Source organism: Ambystoma mexicanum, chromosome 14, assembly GCF_040938575.1.
Source record: "Ambystoma mexicanum isolate Mex_15411 chromosome 14, UKY_AmexF1_1, whole genome shotgun sequence".
In the NCBI taxonomy this organism is placed as follows: Eukaryota; Metazoa; Chordata; class Amphibia; order Caudata; family Ambystomatidae; genus Ambystoma; species Ambystoma mexicanum.
Window position 1 is genome coordinate 210447653 of NC_090940.1, and position 25564 is coordinate 210473216.

General features: G+C 44.8%; 1 protein-coding gene across 2 annotated transcripts in view; it reads right to left on the reverse strand.

Annotated features, from left to right (window-relative positions):
• Positions 1-25564, reverse strand: part of ABHD12B (abhydrolase domain containing 12B) — a 304395-nt gene that overhangs the window by 44641 nt on the left and 234190 nt on the right. For both annotated transcript variants that reach the window (XM_069638955.1, XM_069638954.1), the window contains exon 9: positions 11309-11388. In XM_069638955.1, coding sequence (XP_069495056.1) covers positions 11309-11388 — 80 coding nt within the window. The remainder of the gene's footprint in view (positions 1-11308; positions 11389-25564) is intronic.

Consider the following 25564-nt stretch of genomic DNA (forward strand, 5'->3'; position numbering starts at 1 on the left):
ATCTTAATAAAAATCTATGACCAAAAACATAATGCCACTTTGTCCGACTCTTATTCTCGATTCCTTATAGCTGTGTGTCACATAAGAGATTGGTCTCTATTGCACATTCACTCAAACACAGCTAACCTTTTTCAATCCCAAAGGTTTGTCAATTGATTATATCAACACAATGTCATCTCGTCTTATTAACCCGATTTAGGTTTACAGCTTGTAAACAGTCTGTCATTGGCATATGGTCAGGCCTAGATCCATTGGAAATGTGATGCCCCTGTGGCCATTAACCACATTTTATTTTTTTGGCCATTGCAAAGTTAGTAGAGATAGTTTTACCTGGCTATACTTATATACTCTGCTTGGCATAAAGTTTGGAAAAACAGAGATGGCTTGTCCAATTAGACTTTTTAGTGTGTGTTTCTTTTTATTAGGTTTTTGTGCTATTTTCGTTAATGTAACTTATTTGTATTCACTGTTATTTTATCAGATTTGTTTTACTTACCATGCTATTGTCTAACCGTTTTACACTTTTATCTTTGTTGATGGGCTTTTATGGAGTGACAACTCCGAAATAAAGTGAAACACACACATTTGCTCATTATGCTTTGTTGATTAAGTGTAAGAATGTGGGGGATACCATTTCAAGAATGTACTCATCTTTTAAGGACTCAATGTTAAGGAATGTGGGAGATACGACTGAAAATAGAGGACAATCCTGCAGGACTCACAGGGGTTCTTTTAGAGAGGCAGGGCATCTGCTGAACTTGAAGACAGGCTTGGCATTAAAGAAACTAAACACAATTAGCAGGCAGAGAGAATGTACAACATAAGTTGTGTTTGAAAACGCTGCAGTTTTTCTTTCCAAGTTTCTCAGGCTCCTCCGAGCCGGAGGAGCCTTAGAAACTTGGAAAGAAAAACCGAAAAACCGCAGCGTTTTCAAACGCAATAACGTTGTATTTATGTGTGTGGTAGCTTCAAAAGCTACCGCAAACATAAATACGATGTTTTTAAAGCTGCAGTTTTATTTCTAAGTTTTCTGGGCTCCTCCAGCCCGGAAAACTTAGAAAAAAAATGCAGCTAGTGTTTATTTTTATTTAAAAAATAGCACTTACCGAGGTGCAGCTGTAGCTTTTCTGCCTGTGGTCTCCTGTCTCCGTCCTCCGAGTCCCGGCACCAATGAAGGAAAAGCCACCCAGTGGTAGCTTTTGTTTACTACAGCTGGCTGGCTTTTCCTTCATTAGTGCCGCAAAAGCCAAAGCAAGCACAGCGGCGGGCATCCATTTCACAAAATGGATGCCCCCATGTGCTTCCTTTGAGCTTCATTTTCTCAAAATTGTACATAGGGACTTAAAAAAAAAGTGTCAATCCATTTTCTTTATTATTGCCCATCTTTTTTTTGCAATAACATTTTTTGGCCGAACCATTCCTTTAATATTTTCCAGTGACTTCATGGTTTAATTCATGCCAGGGGGAATGCCTGTTGGGCTGGTACCTGTGATTAGATAGAGAAAGGAGGGCATGGGGAATATCACCCCATGCGTAGCCAGATGCAGAATGCTAGATGAATCATCTGGCTGTACAATACATGCCAACATTTTGGAATACCTAAATGGAAGCTTCTTAGTCAGAAAGAGTAGAAATTTACTTGTCAATTGATTTTTGCATGGAAGCAAAGGCTTTAAAGAAAGAAACCTTGTGAAATATATACACAGATTGTAAAGCAGGGGGAGCCTGCCTCCCATCAAGCCAACGGCATTTATTTATCCAGCTCGGACTTCCATGTTACAAAATTTCTGATGTAAATACATTTACCCACTGAGCTATTCAATTCATGCTGCTCAGGAGAACAAACATGTTTAACTTGTAGGTGCTTGTACTTCTGCAATAATTTAGAATGAATAAATAGAACTATAAGTACTTGTGAGTTATGTGCCATATTATATTTGTCATAAACATTAACTTTGAGTCTGAAAGGTGAGTGAGAAATAGAGAGCCAGTTAGAGGGGGGAGAAGTGTAGGGGGGAATTAGAGAGAGTGATAGAGTGTATGGTAAGAAAGTGCAGAAACTCCATGTTTGGGAATTAGAGAAGAAGCAATTAGGCTTAACAACCAACAAAAAAACAAACAGCCAAACTGTATAATTTTCCTGCCTTTTTATTTCCATGTGATTTCCCTTTTACTCTAAAAAGCATGGTGATCATCATTCTTGTTTTTATAAATCAACGCCCTTTGTACCACTACAAAGGTAGCTCCTGAAAAAAGCATTACCTGACAGACAACAAAGTTTTGTTTTCAAGCTATTTTGTTTTTAATATGGCCTGTATTTTTATGGACAGGGTCTACCAGTGATTCCCGGACCTGACAAAGGTGATTTGACCGACCCCCTCGCCGAAACATCCACATAACCTGTGAGGTATGCATGGTGACAAGAGAGACACAGACACAAGAGATAACAGTTCAAAAACCTTCATTTAAAATATTTGGGGTTAGTGTAATGCCTAGCATTACCCATCTCTAATTTGCGTTTTTCCCTCAACGGCTGTTGATACTAGATGTATGTAAATCCCAAAACAAAAACTGCCTGTGTCAAACCTATGCTTGCCCTGACTCCGGAAACAAATGTTGTGCAGGGTTGCTCTAAAGGTGAAATAGTGTCCCAAATAAATATGTCCAAGACTGGATTCAGGTGGACTTATTGTCAGGATTGGCACTGCCAGTACATCATATAGTTTAATTTAAATTTATCCTGAGAACCTTCCAGGCAAGGTTCTTGTTGCTTCAAAACAATTTAGAGTCAATGTTCCGGTAGCCTGAAAACAACTTAGTTCACAAATCCCTCTTAGATACGCTTGGACTCCCTTCCCCAAGCTTCTTAAAGCACACAGTTCGTTTAGGCCTCTCAGGGTTCCATTCTCCAAGCTTAGGCCTCCCTAGTTTCAATATTCACCACAAATCTCACAAAATGCAAAAGTTCTGCTTTTCATTATTCACTTTCAAAATACAATTCTTTTTCATTTCAAACAGCCTTTCACAATATTTTGGGGGTTTTGCTCTCACTTCACTTTCGGTGTAGCTCTCCCTTTTACCTTCTTTCAAGTAGTGCTGTTTGTATCTTCCGTTTTAACGCTGGGTCAGTATCAGAGACTTTCGACAACACACAGCTTTACTTTCTGCGCGACCACTCTGCTACTTCAGGCCCTTCTTCCTTCCATTTGTACCGCTCACAGGTTTCAGTTTCTCTCCTTTTCTTTAGTGCCGCTTGCAAATTTTCAAATTTCCCTTTTAGCCTCACATGCGCACCAGTTTCTTGGCATGTTTCAGAAACTCACCGGTTGACGCAATGCTGTCGGGAAGGCTCACCGGCTTCAGCACTGAGGTCAGCGTCCCACCTCCTGCCCCTCAGTTATCCCTGTGACATGGACTCTTCACAGGGGAACTAGCATCTGCTTGACAACGGCCCACAGGACTCAGCATGCCCAAATCTGAATCCTTGGAGACATTGCTCCCTCGCCACGCTGCAACCCGCACAGCACACTGGGTCAGCTTCTCAGTGTCCCGCTCTCTTTCAGATCCTGCATCAGCACCTCTAGCAAAAAACTGTCTTAGAAATAAAACCTGCTGGACTCAGCCACGCAACCTCTCTTCTGCTCTCCTAACTGCTGAATGCCCCACCTTTTATACACCTGAGGCCTGTTAAGGGGTTTCCGGTGCGAGTCTGTGGCCTCCCTTGCCTGACTCTCATTGGGCCAATTAATAGGACATGCCTGACCCTCTGGACCCTTTTTCTCCTGGTCAGTCCTGGAGTGGTATTTAACAGAGTGCAGGTGTTTACAACTCCTGTCAAGTACCTGACTCTGCCTGACCTCAATAAAGGGGTAGCATAGTGGTGTAGTGTAGTAGGCCTCTTCTTTCATCTTCCTCCTCCCAGTACTTTTTCCATAGGTAATCTTCCTCCTAACTCTCGGTCGCCTCTTCCTGGTCCCAGTATATGTTGGAAATGGGGAGAGGAGAAACGGGATAGGAATGGTAGTGTCCCATAAAGGCTGGGGGAGAGTAGGGTGATGGATAATTGGGATGGGGGATACTGTGTCTTAACCTCAGGCATTCCCTGTTCACTCCCTAAGGACCCCCTACTCCGGTGATCCTCCCTCTCTTGTCCGCCCCCGGGGTCGGGATCCAAAAGCGATGGCCCTTCACTGGCCCCCTGAGCAAAGGATCCCAGGGGAGTAAATGTGAGGACACCCTCAGGTTTCTCACAATCCTCATCTATACAGCCACAATAGCCAATAAGCTAAAGGCAGACATTGACCCTCTGTAAAAAAAAGTGCATCATATGAGCACTTTGATGATTAGCAGCACTTTTTGTTGTTATTTGGTTCAAAAAGGGCTTGTGATGCTCTTTGCAATGCATTATTTTTTCACAATTCACAGTGCATTTATCTGGGTTCTTAGGTGTAAGATTCATCATAGCCATGTTCTGAATGTATTTTCAACGGAAGTACATGTTTTTTCTTCATGGAAATGATGACAGCAATGTTTTGAATTTAACCTCATGAACATAATGATGTTTATTTAATTTGAAGTGTTTTGTAATCAATTTGAAGTGTCTTCTAATTTGTTTTTAGATTTCAAACAAATTAACACCACCAATATATTGTCTGCTTTTTCTTTATCATTAAGTGATATTAGTACCCGGGGTGGGGGGCGCAGCCAATCAGGCTCCGCGGATCGCACGCTCAACTCACCCGCCGGCTGCCTCCCCCGCCCTACAGTGCCATCTTCCCCCCCTCATCTGTTTTTTAAAACTATTTTAAAAAACTATTCCCCTACCTCAGTCCAACTAACCTGTTTGCGGCAGCGCACCCCGCAGCCTAAGCAGCTTTGATTTCCCGGCCACCATGAACACAGAAGAGGAGCTCCGTACAGAGCTCCGCCTTCTCCACCCATGACGGCCATCTTCGTAAAGTATTTTCATTCACTGAACAGGACGCTGCGCGCATCCCATCATTTGAATGAAAATACCAATTATTTTTTTTAAAACATCCCGGGTTTCAGCTTTGGTAACCCAGGGTGCTAATAGCGTAACATGGGTAACTGGGGTAATGTCCCAGTGCCCTCGTTATAGGCCCGAGCAAACAGGCTGCCGGCCCGTTATCCCCCGTTTCAGCCCTTGGAAGAGGCTGATAACGCTATATTGTGAAGAATATACACAAGTAATAATCAAATCATCTCCCTAGGAAAACCCGCTGTTGTGAGTTTATGTTTATGTTTCCCAGTTCCTAGTTAGGTTGGGACAGGCCCCCGCGTATTGCAATCATGGAGGTCACCAGGAGGGGTGGATCCATCTCAAACAATGTGATGCTGGCCCCAGGGGTTGCGTGGAAAGGAACCCCTGCCTTCCCCCTACCATGCAAGTAGCAACCGGTAGAGGCTCATCACATGTAACCGCAAAGCCCTTGTGGTCCTTTTAAGGGAACTGAGTGTAATCAGCAATCAAGCAGAGTCCGTGGTACCTTTAGGTTTGGCTCCCCTCGCGTGATTGAAAGTATCCTATACAAAAGAACAGTGGGGGGCAGGACCTGGAATGGAATGGAATGGAAACTCAAGCAGTGCAGCAGTCACCTCAAAGGTGCTCCACACACCTACTTCTAGACAAGAAGAGAGAGAGGATTGCCCATGGGGAGGGATTAATCAACCCCAAGTTGCACACAAGAACTGTAAGCCATCCGCAAAGGCCGGTCTCATCAGCCAATCTCCATACAAGCTGCATAAGGAGACTCAAAAGAATTTCTTTAGGCCAGCGAGAGGCTGGAAGGTGGGTTTAAGGCCTTATAAAAGGAAGGGCCTAAGGCAAAAGGCATTAGTAGTCTCGAAAAGGAGTTGGCTGCTGTAAATTCAAGGAGGGGCTAGAGCAGGAGACAGGAGTACCGAGGAGACACTCATGTGGCTGGGAAAAGGAGGCTGCAGGAAACTGGGGTAAGGAGAAGATAGGAAGCTAGAGGTATACCCACAAGGCTCAGGAGAGAGAATTGGGCTTAGATGTAGGTGTTATACAGGAGTCCCCGAGGAAGAGATGGCTTATAGTGAGAAGGTGGTGGCAGAATTCAGTGAGGAAGAAATGGTACCTAATACAAGGGTTGTCTAAGGAGTAGCTGGAGGGAGCTACTAAGAAGGTGTTGCTACAACTAAAGGAAGGAACTCAGTAGAAGCCGGACAGAGGAGCTAAGGGGGTCCTGGAGAGAGGTATTAAGGAGGGGCCAAAAATAGGAGTTAAGAAGTAACTGAAGAAGGGACCTAAATAGGAAATGTTTAAGTGAGTACAGGATAAGTTGGTAAGCAGAGGTGGGGATAAGGAGAAGAAAGATATAGTAATAATTGAGGAGGAGGAGCTGGTAAGAACTTAGAAGAGGAGAAAAGAGAAGAATTGAGAGGGACACGTTGCCAAATGTACAGGGTGTGCAAGTAAAGTCGGATGTGGAATGAGAATGTGAAGGAGTGTCAAGGAGGTGCAACCATGAGGTGCCTAAGAGGGGGATTAAGTGCAAGTCCCCTGGGTACGACTCTGGGGTGAAGAAGAAAGGCAGCTTTAGACCAAGGTCCCAGACAAAGGGAGGCAGCAAGAGGTCCAGTAAAAGCCCTGCAGATGGCATGGGGGTGCGGGGGGTTAATGTCTTCCGATGTCTCCAGGCCTGAGTTTAAGGCCAGCTCCAGCGTGACTCTCACTGCAGAACAACCATCAAGCTCTAGTGCAGACTTGAGATCTACTTCAGAACAACCATTAGACTCCAGTGCAGAGTTTTCACTCTCGAGAGAGAGGCCTTTCCACTGTCCTCTAGCCTTACAAGAGCACCTCCACAGATGCTACACATTCTAGACACTGGGACTTTGCTGATAGACTGAAACCAACAATGTGGGACCTCGAAAAGCTGCAACAGAAATCATGAGATACGTTTTATTTGGAGCACTTCATGTTTTTCTGCATCGACCGGTACAAATTCACCTCATCTGTTTTGTTATGTTAAGCTTCAGGCAGAGTCTAGGACGTGGCTTCGCATGGACTGTAGTTCCTCATATGAGACACTAACTTTTGGGTTTACCTTGGGCCCTGACCATATGCTGGTGGAAGACTGTCCTGACACAAATTTATTTTGTGGGTTTTCCTAGTTCTAAGGCAGGTGATTTTGTTTCCCCCTGTAAGATATCCTGATAAAGAAGTTTTAAGATAACTAACTCATTCACTTGTGGCCTATGTCTCATCACGCTTGACTTTGTGACACTGCCCGACACATGAATGCAAGAAATATTATTTTTATAGCCTGTCTTCAGTTTTAGGGAAGGACCAATTTTTTTTTTAATCATGTGTTTACGGTTATCCATGAAACCGTACACAATTTTATAATATATAAATACATAACAGTAGCAATCAGGATTCCTGTTACACTAATTCTAAAAGACACAAAAAGAAAAAAAGAAATACAATACAAATCAGTAAATCTGCATACATATTTCCTCTCAGCACGTTAATGCTGCTATAGACAGAGAGACTTGTGATCCAATTAAAATCAGATTCCAAAAATGATCTTGCCTATAAATTCTTTGGTTACTTAAAAATCATTCTGACACTGATTTGACTTGTGTCTTAGTAGTAATTGATGACTCTCTGCATCCTTCTTCAGAGTTTGGGTCCATTTTCATATGTAAAACTTTCCATAGTGTTCATGTTCACCTAAGCATTATAAGCAGGTTTAAATTTATGAATGAAAATTTGATGCTTCACAAGACAATGCAGAGGACTTCACCAGTTTCTGAAAAAAGTTGCTTGGGAAAGATGATGGCATGGTACTTAAAAATGTTCACGATTGGCAGGTGGCATTTTGATAGCGAATAATCGCCACTGTCATGAGAGGTATACCATTCACCAACATTGACATGAACCCGTCAGTAGAGATACTTTGAAATTAAACTCAGGAATAAACGTTCACAAATTTCAAGGGCACTTCAATTGGCAGATTAGAAAATACGCAATGCACCAAAACAATTCTTTAGCCCACCATTATCCTCAAATTACATTTGGTTACCTCATGGGTAAGTGCGTATCTCTGCCATAGGTAAAGCTTGCACTTTACAAGCTCCAGTCCTAGCATGGCTCACTCAGCCTTTGATCCTTCAGAGGTCGAAAAATTGGGTTCCATTAAAATTGGTAACAATATCATCTATTATTACATTGCTCAGCATTGGGAAGAATCTGCAATGAAGTGCTATATAAAATTCTGATTTTATAAAACATCTATGGCAACTCAAACATTTCTCTCTCAATTCTGAGTGTTGGGTTGTAGGTTCCTGTTAGCAGCACCTCTGTGAGACATGTATATTGAATACTGTAGACTAGGGTGGTACTTACTGATGGCATTTGGGGAGGGATACAATGATGTGGGTGTTGTTGAAGCAGACTGTGTTATCTCAATCATTTGCCACATTATATTTATTTAATTGAATTGATCGCTTACAAGCAGCTTCTGTCATCTCCATCGCATACCAGATTACGTTAATGTTGTTGTCATTTCCTAGTGCCCGCTTCCAAGAATCTATTTTCTTAATCCATCTACTCATTGGTGCCAGTCTTGATGTAAAGAGTTCCTATGTTTTTGTTGCTGTTTGGTATTTGTTTTAATTTGGGTCACCATGCTTTGTTAGGTAAAATTCATAATCCTTTCTTTACACTTATCCTCCCCCTTTACTATAGGATGTACCTGTGTACAGGGCTGCCATTTATTGTCTGTCCTGACTTATTTTGGACTCCTAGAATTTATGGGGAAAATGACTTGTTTTGTGACAGTCTTGATGATGGGTGATTTAAAATTATCTGTTTTTATTGTTTATTTTGTTAGTTGGGAACATGGCTTGTGTTTAATCCACATTTAAGCATTTTTGTTAGAAAGATATTATAGCAATAGGTAAAAGGGTACCCAAGTGGAAGGCAGAAACAGGCGGACACATGGGTAGGTTTCAGTTACAGAAGAGGGTTTATTCTGATTGGCACACAAAGAAATGAATGGCAAATAATGTCTGTGTCATAAACCATACAGAATATCTCTTACAATTGTTCAAGCAATGGAGTCCAACCACCCACGGGCCACAGGTTTAGGGGGTTCCCAAACCTTTCAACGATTGATTATGATGATTGTTCATTCATGGCTGGTATGCTCCTTGCTTGGACACGCTTGCATCTCTCCTCCAGAGGGTCAAGACACTAGTTGAGTCTTCCTAGGACTCACCCTCTCTGTCATGTTCTTGGGCTGGGGCCTGAGGTGCTCTTGGTCAGTTCACCTTCCTGCTCTAGGGGCCTGGTCTAATAAACAGCCACTCTCTAACCAGATCCCTGGCCCCTAGTGGGATTGACCTACCTCATACCTCCTCTCAACTCCTTTGGTTTCTCTCCCGGATATACCTGGTGTATTGGAACTTCCCTATTGTCTCTTTCTTGAGGGGTACCTGTTCACCTCCCACCTCCTCAGGTATAGTAGTGATATCTCACACTTTAGCTCTTCCCTTTCCACCACCGATGTTAAAAGCTTCAACCTCTTTCCCCTTAGGGGTGGGAGGTTGGTTTCCTAATGGTACCGGTTATCCAACTTCCCCACAAATCTGTCTCTTCTTCTGATGGGCCAACTCCTCCACTTTCCAGCATGTCCTCTTTTCCTGGTGGTATCGATTTCCATCTCCAACCTCCTCCTCCAACTCCTAATCAAACACTCCACATTCCCAGATAAATGTGCTGCATTGCATAGGAGGGTCTTTACTCCCCTTGGACGGTGCTTAGTATATTAAGGGCACCTGTGTATTGAGGGCTGTGTTGGTTTGTGATTGAACCATTATCGGGTCGTCACATATCTAAGAAAGGGTACTTGCAGAAGTTACTTGTAGACCTGTCAGTGTCTTGGATTCCAATAGTGCCATGGTCAGGTGTGCAATCTCCCCCCCTTCTACAGGGTGGTGACCTAAGCACATGGCTGTCACCCTGCAAATGGGGAATGAAAAGGAGGCAGGGATAATAAGTCCCAACCTCAAGATGGACAGCTTAGCCAGAGGCTGCTCATTCTCCTGATGGTGTTCTTTCTGTGTTGGTGAGTTTCATTTCCGATTGGGTTTGGGGAGGTTGTCTACGTCTCCAGTGTAGTCCCGTCTCACTCTCAGATCATTTTCTGTAAGCCATCTGCACAGGCCGGTCTCATCAGCCAATCTCCATACAAGCTTCATAAGAAGACTCACCTGAATTTCTCTAGGCCACTGAGAGGCTGGAAGGTAGGTTTAAAGCAATGTCTGTTTTAGGTTGTTATTATGTGTAATGACATTTAATGTCTACATACTTTGTTAGAGAGTACAATGTTTGTTTATGAGCCCACGGTACACTATATAGACACACACGCTTACAGAATCTCTTTTTGCAACACAGATAAAGCTGTTAGCAGAGGGGTCTAGAAAGCTATTAAGGTCACTTCAGGATATTTTTATATAATTTCTCTACATGATAGTATAGCTTAATAACAAAAACTGTTCTCCATTTTCATACAGGATTGATATATAATGTAATCATGTGACCTTCAGTTGTTCCCTTTGAGTGGTGTAATAAAAACAGCACACATCAAGTCAATTAACACAAGATTCATCAACCCCATACCATTGAGTATGTAGTTTCTCCATAGTTAAAGTTCAGTATAAAAATATATTTAGGCTGCTTACCAGCCTTTATTTGATCAAGTGGCTATCGGATTACATACATGCAGAATGGAATTTGTTCAGGGCATTTACCAAGGTATTCTCCGACATAGCACATTCTGCACATACCGCAAACTGGCCTTCTTTATAGTTTAGGAATGCATGTGTTCAGAATACCATTTGACAGCTTTGTCTAAAATCTATTTGTCATGATATTTGCTCATTATTGATTGACCAATAACACAATATCTGAAGCTATGGGTCAGATATTTCTAGCTTGGAGGGCAGACGTTGCAAATGGTCAAGATATTCAAAAGCATTTTCCACAAAAAACGGATTCAGAGGTTTCATCATGGCGAAAGATTGGCACACGCAAATCCTGAAATTAATTAGATGTTTCGAGGCAGCCACCAAGCATGAAAACAGCCCAACATACAAACTTGTTTGCAAACCTGGGGAGACAATATTGTTTCCATCTACAAAGGTTACATTGTTACTATTTAACAAAACAAATCATCGTTGTATAATGCAAAAAGTGCAGCAACCCACAAACACTGCTGGCAATAGAAAGACATTGAAAGGGGTGCACAATACATACTTTTGCAAATGGGTTGCTGGCTACGGCATCTCGAATATTAGTGAATGGCGCCTCCAGGATAACTGCATCAACTGGAGTTCCTTGGAAGACATAAAACAGATATTGGATATTTTACAACTGCGTATTTATGACTTTATCCATGCTCAGAAATCTTACAAGATAACTACATAATTTAAAAAGTCAAAATATCAACAACAAAAAAATAAAGCAGGAGTACAAACATTGTAAATGGTAAACACTTTTAAAAAGAACGGTCACAGGAAACATAGTGCGTTGTACTGAGAAAGGAGTGATGCCCATCAATGACAAGACCACATGCTAAACCTCTCTGATATTTGAGTAACAGCAAAGTGGACAGGCCTGGAATTTTGAAGGGTCATAAGAAGTTTTTAATAATAAGATAGCATTGGACTCAAATGCTGAAGAATCCAATGGTTTTGTTTTGGGGTCACCTCTGTTGAAAGCCCATTGTGAAACAAACTTCCTTTGGAATTAAATGTATTTTGCTTTTCATATGAACGCATGGTCCTGAACAAGAAACGTTATGTATTAGACAGCTCAATGAAAAGTCGTGGTAAACTTTATTTTTATGTTATGCTTGTACTTATTTTCTTATGAAAAAGGTGCCACTGTGTATTATTTCTTTCTACTTATGAATTTGTTGAGCAGCTTGACTCAGGTTTGTAAAATATCTGATGTGGTTTCAATCCATCCCAAAAAAAACAAGATTGAAACCATTGAAAGATTTCCACTGAGCAGTAAGCATGATGATAGTGTAACCAGTTTAGAAAATACGAGTGAAATAGACGGAGATAAGGCATAGGATAAGAACTGGACTGGAGTATGGATGTTGGAACGTGGTGGGATTAGCAGTGGAGTGAGCACAGGAAGGGGAGCCACACACACAGCAATCATACTATTGTGACTTAATAGCAACAGGAGTATAGTGTAAAGACTGAACCCAGCCAAATACAAAGAACGAGCTAAGATCATTGGCACATGAAAACAGAACATTTGACAAAATGATGGAAGAACATCAGTGAATGAAGGACATATACATAAAGCCACCATGGAAGACATTATACTTTGTCTGGTGATGGAGCCTTGAAGCTTCCAGAGAGATACTACAGCACTTTACAGGTTGACATGTTACCTCTATGGAGGAAGGGAACCTTTTTCTGTGGGCAAGGAACTATAAACTGCCTAGCCGCTAGCTCCCTCAGTCGTACTGCCTCCTCTGGCAAAGATAAGTAGTGCACTGAAGCTGACAGAAGTCACAAGAAAGGGCAGATTGAAAAGTCTCATTGAATAGGGTAAATGCAGGTAGGTGCTCCTTGAATGGGTTGGTTTCTGTGCTGGACTGGGCCTTGGATTCCAGGATGGGCCAAGGGAAACAAAATGAGTGGCTGGAGAACAATGACAGAGGGATGCAAATGCCACGAAAAAGAAAAGACAGAACAAAATAGACACCGGCACAGTCATCATAGCTATACAGATCTCTGGTACATTGGTCAAATAACCTAGAATGAGAAGGCAAATCACAATGGAAGCTGAAAGAAGACTATCATGGAGCAAGAATATTTGTTGTTAGAGCCAAGTGTGAAATACCTGAGGGTATCTCACCTAGGAAACCTCAAGAGTCCCTTATTCAGGTGGCCAAGAAAGGGAGGACTTTCTCTTATCCTGACCCCAAAGGCAGACGAGTGGGAAAAGATCACCCGGGTATGGGATCCCGGGGTTATGCTCAGGAGAATGCCCAAAGGGAGACGCAAGAATCTTGCCAGAGAAGGAGAGGAGGGCGAGATATCTGAGGCTTTCATAGGCTGTATTGCATGTGCCTCCCTTCCAACCGAACTCTGCTGCCCCGATCCAACATCCCTTCCATGCTTGATCAATCCTCTAAAATCCCAAAGCCGGTTACACCCAAAAAGCAGAATCATTGTTTCACCAGTCTCCATTTGAAGACTCCCTATCCTTCTTCCCATCCCTCTGATTATCATTTTCCACATTCCCGACCTGATCGGACAAACCACTATAATTCCACAATCCCCTTAGTTCATGTCACGAACCCCGCTATTTCCGCTTACCCAGCAAACCTCCCAATATCGTCTCTCTGATTGTTATCTTTTGAAACCCCAATCTCCTATGACAGAATACTACCGGTCCCACGATCCCCTATGTTCCGTTCTGCAACCCATTCATTCTCGTCCATTTCGCAATCTTTCCGAATCCTACCCTGTAGGACACTTGAAACCTTTAACACCCTCTTTTTCCAATACAAATACTTTGTGTTACTGTGATAGACAACGGAAGTGTAATAAACCTGTTTACCTGACATGTCCCAACCCGAGGGTCAGGCAAAGTCAGACAATTGACTTAAACCATACACACCTGACCGCAAACAATAGCTCAAGTGTCCTGCAGCAGATGTCAATGGTACACGGGGCAAGCCTATGCCGATAAGCAGGAGCGAGGGAAGCTCCCACGCCCGTGGTAGCGGCCTTGACGCCAAAGAGGCAACAGCCACGTGGTTCATCATAACCGGTGAGTCGAGGGAAGAACTGATAAGAACCGGGCTGTGTTGAGTAAGAATCACAAAGTGGCAAGTTTTGAACAAAAATGAATGAACTTTGAACGAACTGGAAAAAGTGTGAAGGGGAGAACAGTTGCAGAGGGAAAACAGTACCACATGGGTGCTAGCGTAAGAGACTCTGGCCGAGCCCCATATGAGAGAAAACTACGAATACCAGAAGGCTGTAGGAGGGTCAGCAGAATAGGTCAAAGTGGTCATACAGAGGGTCAAGCAAAATCCCTGTATAATCGAAGGACTTTGATCTACAAGCAGTGTGAAAGAAAGGGAAGTGAATCCTGAAACCTTTGAACTGTATAAAAGATATAAAAGAGAACATTGAAAGTAAAGAGGGGTGATCCATTATCACCCTGCTCGAGAGCCATAGTAAACCCGGTGAAATGAGGCTAAGAATCGAGAGGGGTCGGAGCCCGGCAGAGGGGGATCCAAGGGTGAAATGTTGTCATCCCGGAATGAGAAAGAGAAAGCAGAAGTCAAAGAGCCGGCAAAAGTGAACCCGAACGAGGGATGCCAGAGATGAAGCTATCACCCAAGTACTAGCAGTCAAGAGAGGTCCGAGCCCGGCAGAGGGAGATCCGGGGTTGAAGCCATCATCCAAGCTTCAAGAAAAGGACTGACATATAAAGTTAAGGCATACGAAACGAGAAGGGTTAGCCCAGAAGAGGGGGACCGGGGGGTGAAGCCCTCACCCTATCTGAACTGTGGATTATAATTGAGAAGTGTCAGCCCAGAAGAGGGGGACCCAGGGTGAACCCATCACCCAGCGATTATTGGGAACAGAAAAACTCAAAGTCGGATCTATATATTTTTGGCAACATTTCCACATGGTTTGTCATACAACACCAAAGATTTATGGGGAGTCAAACTTAACAGTAAAAGTGCGCGTGTGTGTGTGTGTGTGTTTTTGTGTGTGTTTAACCATTCTGGGCCTTCAGTTATTGTCAGCCCTGTACAAATTAGAACATCCACTGCCACCACAATCAGATACTTATTAAGCATTAGAAAGTCTGTTCTCTTTCTCACTAGTCACTCAACAAAATCTCCGATTACCACGCTTGTGCTTCTTCAACCTTCTGCTGAATCTCCCACTCCACTCTTATACCACTTGGACAACACCTTCAACTTTGCTACCCTCACCCAACCTTTAATGCTCTTCTCCCACCTCACTACATAGTCTCTACACCGACTTGTATTTATACTGTAACAATGTCAAGTCACCCCCTTCGTCTGTGCACTCAGAAAGGTCTCTGCAGCCCAGTATAGCTGCCCGAGCAAAGTCTTTGGCCCGACCTGAATGACGTCATGTCTAATCTAGACAAACACATTATCCATTTGCAATTCAATTTTCTAATAATCTGCACGTAGAGGATCTTGGCCCAGGCAACAACCCCATTAGCCCATGAGAGAAACCCAGAGGGTCCGATCAAGAAATACTAAAGCGAGAAGGCTGGAAGCAGAGCAAGCTGCCAGAATTACCAAAGCCTTTCACCATCCTGCACACACTGCTACTAAAGGAAAAGACAGCATGCTGATTGGACATTGTGCAACAGCCCGGGTGTCCGCCAGCATTTTAGGCAGAGGGCTTAAGTGATCCATGGTCTTACCCATGGTAAAAACTGCGTAAAGATTCACCTGAATGCCAAGGAGGGGACACAAAAGCGGTTCACTAATAAGAACACTGAAGCAGAAATGGGGAGCGACTAACGCAGAGATCGTTGCAAGGTGGGACTTACGCCTCAATCCAAAATGGCCACAGATTATTGATGAGGGTCTGGCAATGAAAGATGTCCCAGAAGGCTGTTATTAAAAGAAGATAAATGTCAGCGTAACGTTTATCAACTGCTCTTTTTCATCAAAGGATGGCTTTCAGAATAATAACAGGCAGATGGTTCAATAGAATGCACAGTGCTGGAAAGGGGAGGTTGGCGAGGCTCGCCAAGGTGTGCTCCCCCCTAGAAAGCACCTCCTCCCTAACCAAACCTGCTTTGTATCTTTAATCCCCCACATCATAACCCAGTCAGTAGATATCGATTGTTTCTCCCTCAGTATACAATCTACATTCTCTACAATGAAGACTTGAAGGCAAACGCCTTATTGTTTTAAGCTCCCTCAGGATTTTCTAGGCTTCCCCTACACTATCAATGAAGTTAGCTCTGAAGGGAGTGTAGGGTTGTACCTTACAGACACTCAAGCCCCAACTGGTCTTCCTTCTCTCACGCTCAGATGTTCCTCTCCTTATCTATGATGATTTTACTCCACTCACTACTCTTCTCGATCCAAGTCCACCCTTCCTCTCTACATACTACTACTACTACTAACACTTGTGTATAGGGGCGTTATAAATGCCATATCATATCATACTAATATTACTTCCTCCCTACTACCACTATCTGCACAATACTACTACTCTCTCAGCACCAAGACCCTGTCACACAGGCAGAAGGGAGGAAGAACCAAAGGGACCTGTACCAAACTAGGGGCACAGCACAAGGAATATGATAATGCACCAATCTCAAAGAAGAGAATGAAAGTTAGAGAGAGCAAGTTTGGACTATAGAACCATGATAAAGGCATAGGCAGTAGGGAGAACAGTAGTGGGAGCAGGAGAGATAAAGGAGACCCAAAGCAGAGCATCAAGAAGTCAATACGCTTTGAGAGAATGGGGACGTAAAAAGATCAGCTGCAGGTGCACATTCTTACCCAGAGTGCCTTTCTTAACAGTCTAATTAAATGCATACTTATTCATACCATTTCTGCTATTTAATGCACCTTGCCTCAGGAGTGCCCAGATTTCCATTTGCAGTTTATTTATTTGTTTCTGTTCAAATACCAGTGCTTTTAAAATCTAATATATACAAAATAAAATATAAAATACAACCATATGAATTTGCTCCTCTACAGCTTTTCCTCCGATTGTCTTTAGTAGAATGGCTACATAAAAAGGCCATTTTCTCTTCTTCTAAGTGGACAGTGTTCTGTTCTATTGTCTGAGTGCGGGATGCCAGATTGTAAAACATTGCCTTTGCCAATCAGGTAAAGCATGCGTTATTCTTTCCACGATAATGCTAGCATAACAAACCATTATTGATGGAGGTGGCAGGCCTCCAACAGTGCATTACCAATAATACATTTGTGAGCCCAGCGGAAATGCTATGCAACCCTGCACATACCTTTGCCCCATTCTCTTAATGCGGTATTGCCTGTGAATATCAATTCTTAACTCAGAAGCAATAAGGCATTCAGAAAGACGTAAATTTGCCATAGTCAAGTCAACGGTAAAAGGACGTGTTGGCAAACAAATCCTTACTCTTTCATCCATTCAAACCCTTTGGGAACAGTTAGCAACCAGGCCAGGTTTTGCAAAAAGGCTATTTGCATGGAAATTCGCCCATATTTTAGCATGTGCTTTGAAAGCTACATAACAACATCCAAATATAATGATGACATGTTTGATTAAGCGGGAAGACAATATGGTCAACTTTCATATCAAGAAGCATAAAAATGTTCCAGTCTCGGTGGAATAATGTTTAGTGCATCAAGGAGGGTGGCACAAAGAGTAAGACACAGGAGGCTTTAAAACCTGAACACCCAGAGTAAAACAGACAACTAAGGAGTGAGGTAGGGCTGCTGGCTTCGCCATGTGGAATCCCTAGGCAAGTCTCAACTCCAGGTTGTGCTATTTTACAAAACGTACTACAGAAAGATGCTCATGGTAGAAAAAAGGAACAATTGGACATTAATCCACATAAAGGTAGGATAGAATAAATGTAATTGATAACCAAATATAAGTGAAAAATATAGTAGGACAGTTTTACACCTTATAGTTATTTCATGGGAACTACACACCACAGTAAGTAGTTGAGGAAAAACACCCTTGTTATTATCACCTCAATCTACTCACAGATCCAATACTGAGACTCCATTTAAAAGTGGTTCCTCAAAGAGGAAAAATAAAAATTGTACCGATTTCAAATGTTCTATGCAGGGGGTCATCGGAATCGCTTAGGGAGATCTTGACTGTCACAACTTCGACCTGCTCGAGACTTTCACCCGGGTAGCTCATGATGGCAGGACTGGATGGAGCTAGGCTGTTGTACACCGATGCTAATTTATTTTGGCCATTGCAAAGGGCCACTTCAAAGGGTAGTTAGGTTTCAGAGGGAGGCCAAAGATATCTTGCAAGAGGAAACAAAAAAAGGTTCAATCCAACATACAGAGACCAGGATTTTAACAAATACCTTTCTAATGTTTGAAACTTGAAAGTGATCGTTTAAAAACTAGTTTTAGAAACATGTCACCCTTGATTGAAGTTCTACATTGAAATGTCTTCACAGACATGTTGTCTGCATGTTTGAATCCTTGATGAGTAGCCATACAAAAATAAAAATTGTATACATTGCAAGAGCCGATGGATCAACAGACAACTTGTAATAATGGCAAATATCCCTACCTCTTATTATTGTCCCAACGGGAATAGGGGATAACTGAACCAACCGGGGTGGTGTTAGAAATGGTATGAGCACATGGAGATCATTATTGACCTCTAGGACAACCAGAATCTTTAGAGCGCAGTCAATTACTACTGGGATTGACTGCATTCAGAACATTCTGAGCCTCATTACGAGAATGGAGGTAATGAAAAAAGGAAGGCGGAATGGTAATAGCTGCATCGCTAACGGGTCCAGGTCATTACGACTCGCCAACCCGCCAACACCGGCACCGCCCGTACCATGCCCCCTCATACCGGCATGGGCGCGTACACGCGCCCCTTCGGGGAGAAAATACTAGCATGCCAGTAATTCGATGAAATCAGGGGCTGCACGATGGCGGCCATACAGGCATCACGGACCACCCGTAAACAGCAATCAGCAATCAAGGCAACTGCCACAGGTGCACACAATCACCACAGGTGGACTCAATGGAATCTGGCCCAGTATAAAAGGAGTACACCCACACACCACACCCCTTCCTACACCAAAATGCTACCACTAGCTGTAGGAATCATGGCGCTGGAGGACATGCCTATACTGCTATAACTACAGCAACAACAGCAACTACAACAACAACTACAGCAGCAACAACAGGCAGCACAGAGTAGACGCAGGAGGAGAAGGTTGGACCAGGACACCATCACCACCATAGTGGACATGATACACAATGACATTGTCAGCCTGATAGAAATACGCACTGCCATCCCCCCGCTACTAAAGGTGGTGCCTGTGCTCCACTTCCTGGCCACAGGCATCTACCAGCACACAGTGGGCCAGCTGCATGGCATTTCGCAACCACTATTTTCACGCATGCTGAACCAAGTGCTGGATGCCCTCCTGAAGCACGCTACCACCGACATATCCCTACCACGGACTGCCGAGGAGATAGCCAACACCAAAGTAGGTTTCCATGCACTGGCAGGCATGCCCAATTGTGTCGGTGCGCTGGACTGCACCCATGTAGAATTGGTAGTCCCCCATATCGTAGAGGCGGTGTACCGCAATCGCAAGCAAAACCACTCCATCAATGTGCAGATGGTATGTGACTCCAGCAAGATCATCACACAATGCTGTGCGAGATTTCCCGGATCAACACATGATGCCATGGTGCTGCGTAACTCCACGCTACCCCATTACATGGAGCGACATGCTGGACCACGTGCCTGGCTACTTGGTGAGTTGCCTGAGTGGGCCATGGCAGTGCATTGGCGTAGGGATGTTTTGCGATGCATACCCCACCTGGGTGGGAATGGGGAGGGATGCATACACCACCTGGGTGGGAATGGGGGGGCGATGCATACCCCACCTGGGTGGAAATGGGGGGGTGCATACCTCACCAGGGTGGAATAGACAGTGATTGGAGAATGCACGCAGAGCTAATGACACCTGACCTGAAACTCCCAACCCCAACATGACACATCATTGGCACACATCTGACCATTAACACATATCAATGACCACATGTGAGTCGCACGACCTGACCACCATGTGTATGTCAAGCAATGCATGAATAAACAGGATCGCTCATGTGCCAATGTGGCTAGTGTGACCATGCACAGTGTAGAATATGCAGCATAATTGGGAGGGTAAACATTGTCGTACAACCACAGTACATCCGCCTCAGCGTGCATCATCTCACCCTGCATCATCTATTGAACGCCATCCAGACTACCACACCTCAGAGCAGTATAGTATGCATCCAGATAACATTTGTGCATACGTACAGGGACATGTGCATGTCCACACCAAATAGCTGCGGGCATGACTGTGCTTCCTGAAGGTGGCAGCTCAGAGTGACACACACCTATTTGTATTTGCTTGCAGGTGATGGAGGATATCCTTTGAGGCTGTGGCTACTTACCCCTGTGAGGAACCCGCAGAACAGCCATGAAGAGGAGTACAATGGGGTTCACACCCGTACCTGTGTTGTGATCGAGCAGACCTTTGGCCTGTTGAAGGCGCGGTTCTGCTGCCTAAGCAGGTCTGGTGGAGCACTCCTTTATAGGCCTGAGAAGATGGCAAAGATCACCATGGCCTGTGTCATGCTGCACAACATGTGCATCCGGAGAATGCCACCTGACAATGACATGCATGCACCGGGTGAGGATGAGGAGGATGGAGACGGAGGTGAAGCAGCACCCATGGCCATGCAGTACACCAATCACTGATTCACAAATACTTCTGAACCACAGGGACTATGATAGACATGTGTCAGTGACACACTGGGTCCATGTGGACATGCTCACAGGGAATGTTGGGAGTTGGGCACTGAACACCGTTGTACATTAAATGGATATACACGAAATGAACAATGTCCAGGCATTGAATTTGTTTTCTCACAACGGGTGTATTGGTTCAAACTGCTAATATGTGACAACCCCCACCCCCCCAAACCCGTAGTAAACTCCCAAACCCCCCCAGTAAACTACAACCCCCCAGTAAACTACAAACCTCCCCAGTAAACTACAAACCCCCCCAGTGAACTCCCAACCCCCCCAGTGAACTCCCAACCCCCCAGTAAACTACAAACCCCCCAGTGTAAACTCCCCCAAATGCTCCCATTCACCCCCAACACCATGTGAGCCACTCCCATTGTACTCCCACACTATTTGCGGGCCTTCTTGCTTTGCGGAGGCAGCATTTCTGTGTGCCTCGCATTCCTTCTGGTAGGCCGCACAGGGCTGGTGGGGACAGAGGAAGCAGGTGTGGTGGCTGATGAGGAGTCGGTGGGGATTTCCACGCCTGCTTCAAGTCGTGGCCGCTGCATGTGCAGCAGGATTGATGTTAGTACCTGGGTGATAGCCCCCAGACAGTCCCTCATCAGCACTGCCGAGGCATTCACTGCGGCTGTGTTGGCTGTAATGGCGGCTGTGGTCCCCGCTATAGCTGCGGCTATCTCCCGCCTTGTGTCCTCGCCATCCGCTATGTATTGCCGCAGGAGCTCCAACATCGACTCCTGTCGGGCCTCCACCCTCACCAGTCGTGACTCAGGGCTGTTGGTGGTAGCAGGAGTGGTGAGTGTGCTGACACGGGGCCTGCATCTTGAGTGCTGTCCTTGGGGAAGGGGCTCAGGTCAGAGTCGTGCAGGCAGGGATCAGCACTGCTGTAGGTGGGTGAGGGCTGAGTTTGGGGCGGGGGGGTGGACACGGGGCTTGGGGTGCCTGGACAAGCCACATCCGTGACTCCTTCCTGGTCCACATTGTCCTCAAAGTCATCTTCAGTGGTGGCCAGTGCTTCTAGGGCCTCCCCTTCCACTGGTGTGGGTGTGGCCAGTTGGGTGTTGACGGTGTCAGGCGCACTGGCTGTAGGGGTGGGCTGCGACGCTGACCCGGACGTGGTGGTGTCGGTTGCCTTTTGTGACCGGGACGTGGATGCCCTTATGGCGGTGTCTTGGCTGGCATCTTCTCCATCGGTGCCTGGGGAGTAGAAGAGATGCAGGGCATCAGTGATGGTGTTGCATGCCAGATGCATACTATGGTGCTGTGCAGTATTTCATTAATCATGCATTCATGTTTTACAGGTGTTTCACACAGGGTAGTCTGAGGGGGCATTTTGGCATTTGCTGCATGGCAAGTGGCATGCCGTTGTATTGGGGTTTGTGTGATGTATTACATGGGCACGGTCCATGTGTGTTGGCTGTGTGTTGGTTATGGATTGGCACTCAGCATGCATTTCTGTCTGGCAGGGTTTGGCCCTCCATCTGGACTTGACCATGTTCATGTGGGTGTTGGGACATGCATTGCCTTGCCTAGACTCTCTTCCACATCACTTGCGCTACGTCATGGTTTCCCCTACAGGGATCTGCAGGGTCACTCACCTCCTTCTGGTGATACTGTCGCACCCATCTCCATCTCCCCAAATCCCTTGATGGACTCAGGATTTATAAAGGTGCTTGCCGTCTCCTCCCAGGTGGTCAGTTTGGCTGGAGAGTGTGGACCCCCGCCTGTGGCCATGGCCTCCGTCCTGTTGCTCGCAAGGATGTTGCAGACCCTGAGGCGGAGGTCATCCCACCTCTTCCTGCAATCCTTGACACTCCGTGGGGTGGTTCCAACAGCGGAGATCTGGCGGGCTACCTCCTGCCAGATGTCCTTCTTCTGCTGCTGCACCTCACGCTTCAGGTTCTGTGATTTGATCACTTCAGCATGTGCGGCCAGGGTGTCCGCAAGCATTTTTAATTCAGCGTCTGAAAAGTACTGTTTCTGCAGGCGGGGGGTGGTCTTACGGGTTGCCTTAGACATTGTCAAAGTATGGCCACTGATCTCTCCAGGAAACGACTGGTGGTTTGGGAGGACTGCAATGGATTGTGTTTTTAAAGATGGCCGCCGGCCCATTTCCCGTTCCGACGCGATGACGTTACTTCCGGGTCCGGAATTACGAGCCCGGTATTAGCATGGTGTTATTACCGATTCGTATTAAGGGGTTCCTCCTAGGCGATGGCAGTATCGGCGGGTGCCTGGATGGCGCTATCGGGATAGCTGAAGGGCCTTTATCGGCATGCCGGTACGGCCATTACGAGCATGGGGGTTCACGTGTATTCGCGCACTCGTAATCATACGCTATTAGCGGCGTCATACGAGCACAGACCCGCTCGTACCTCCATGGCGGTAATGACCCCGTTTTTACCGCGCTACTCGTAATGAGGCCCTCTGTCTTCAGAAGCAGGCCTGGTAACAAAAATGCAATTTTCAGGCAAGATTTTTTCAACAAGACACTCCCTCTCTGGGAGGTCCTTTGTTTTTGGCTGCAACATGCTATTTAACACACGAAAGATAATGCTAAAACATTGGAAAATGCTTTCACGTTCTTATAGAGAAACCACTTGCTTTTACATGACACCTAATGCATGCACATGTTAAATCTGCTCCAGTTCAACCAAGTTGTGATTAAAATGCTTAACTTATTAAAACAACTATGCTATTTAAATAATACTAAACAAAGCGGCATTTAATTTACTAACTCAGTTTGTCTATTTCCTTTACTCACTCTTAAGGTAATGTAATGACCCTTTCCCAACGTATGGCCCGATGCTGATTGACTTGATGGTAGGTCACTATTCTGTGATGATGACTCCTCTCTCGGTCTAAAAGGCTATATTAACAACCTTGTAGGCCATGGTATTCTGTCCTTCCCACTCTCCCCAAGTTCTGTACAGTCTCACAGTTGATTCAGTCACTAACAGACTCTGAGTTATTATGGTATCCCAAGTACGTGTTTATTCTTTCTGTGTCTTTTTTGGATGATGAAGAGGCCTTTGTGCTCTTGCATTGGTCTGCCCAAACTGTGCTACAAAGCCCCCCACTCAGTGCCCATGGGTTGGCTGCCAGGGATCAAGTAGAAGACACAGCATACACTGTTTAACCTGAAGGTACTTCAGCCTTGTCCCTCCTGGATTACTCTCAAAGTCACATTCCAAATGTAAGTGCTACTAGGGATCCCCTTCCCTGGACTCTTAAGTTCAGTCTAACTTCTGCCCACTTAATGGCTCTTGTCCAGGATCACTCTCTTGACTCATGTATTAAAGTACTCCCTTTCGTACCTTGCCACTCATACTCTCATGCCCACCAATGCACTTCCCATTCTATTCTGTCTATTGGTCTTCCCCCACCTCATCTTCATTTCTCCCTCACATTCACTTTTGATGCTAATCCTTCAGTCTTCTTTCATTAACAATCTCTGTGTGTTTCAGGTTTCTCTCCTCTCCTCTCGCTTTCTCCTTTCTCCTTCTTCCCTTTCTCCCACTTCCAATGCCCCCCAACTTCTCTGCCTAAACACTCTTTCCTCACCTCTCGTTTGCTACATGTGACCTCCTCCTCTCTAATGTCTTGCTCATACCCTTTCTACCTCTCCCTCTGTTTTCCTTCCAGCTCCTCCGAACAATCACATCGCCCCTCTGGCTTTAACATCTTTTATAACCTAGTTTGTCTGTAATTGGGTTTGCAGGGGAGAGGTTTGTCACCAGTGTGCAATGTGTCTATCGCATACATTATTTGGTTAAATTTGGGCAGAATACCTTTTGCATGACTTTTGTAAGGCGGACTGCCCTGCGACTTCGCACACGGAGTATACATATTGGATATCTGTCATCTTGGATTCGGGCAACATTTCTCTTCTAGCCGCCCGACTCTGTGATTGCCTCAGTGTATTCCAGAGTACAGGTCTAATGGCAGAAAGCTTTTTGGATTCCTATGTATCAGTTCAAGGGGTAAAACCTAAAATGGGTTTGTGGTGGTTCCCAAAAACTGCAGTCAGGAACCAGTTACCATCCTCCATGTGCCATCCCTCATGACTATGTCATAGTCCGTGGTGGCCTGCGATAAGGTGGTGGTTCCTGAACTCCTCAGGTCCCCCATATTCAGACCGGAATTATAAATACTATGCTACTGCGTGTTTTTAGGGGAGTATTAGCAATGTGACATGTGAGACTAGGGATAGCATGGGGACCCCAAAGGAACCCCGGTATACCGCCTCTGATGCCAACATCACAAGAGTGCCAGACCTCAGTCACAAGGTTCTCCCAGTTCTGATCTTCTAGCCTCGTCCATGTGACTTTGTCACAGCACAGAGATGCTTATGCAGAGTAGCGTATCTTCTCATGAGGCATTACGTAGCCAGTAGCTAAATATTTCCAGTTGCACATTTTTCAGTTAGCCAGGTTTAACAGTCAGTTACCACCCAATGAATACAAATTCTCCACATGCACAAAGTACACTATTTGAGACGCGCCAAGAGTTGACCGTCACTCGCCAATAAATAGTGAAAAATTAAGGTTTTGTAAACTGTATGATTCTGTCTCCTTCACTAATCTTAGCAGCAAGGCTCTGGTACCACTACTTGCCAACAATGGTAGTGGTACATGTGCTGGTGTTATTGAGTAGGTGTACACATAGAGTCTGAGCACTTGGGGACAGTGAGGGTGTAAGAGTGTTCCAACATTTGTTTGTGCAGCCACATAATGCAGCAAGTTATGGATGTACTTTTGCTGCACTTGATTGAAAATATCAAACTTTCCGAACGCAACCCTGATTTGTGGAATTTTAAAGTGTGACAAGGCGCCAGAAGCAGTAGTAGACACAGAGCTGGCATGGTTCAAAGTGAGATTTATTTAGAAAGAAAGAAAAACTAACTATCCCTAACTCTAGTGATTCCCTTACCTAATAAGCAATAACCTCGGGTCAG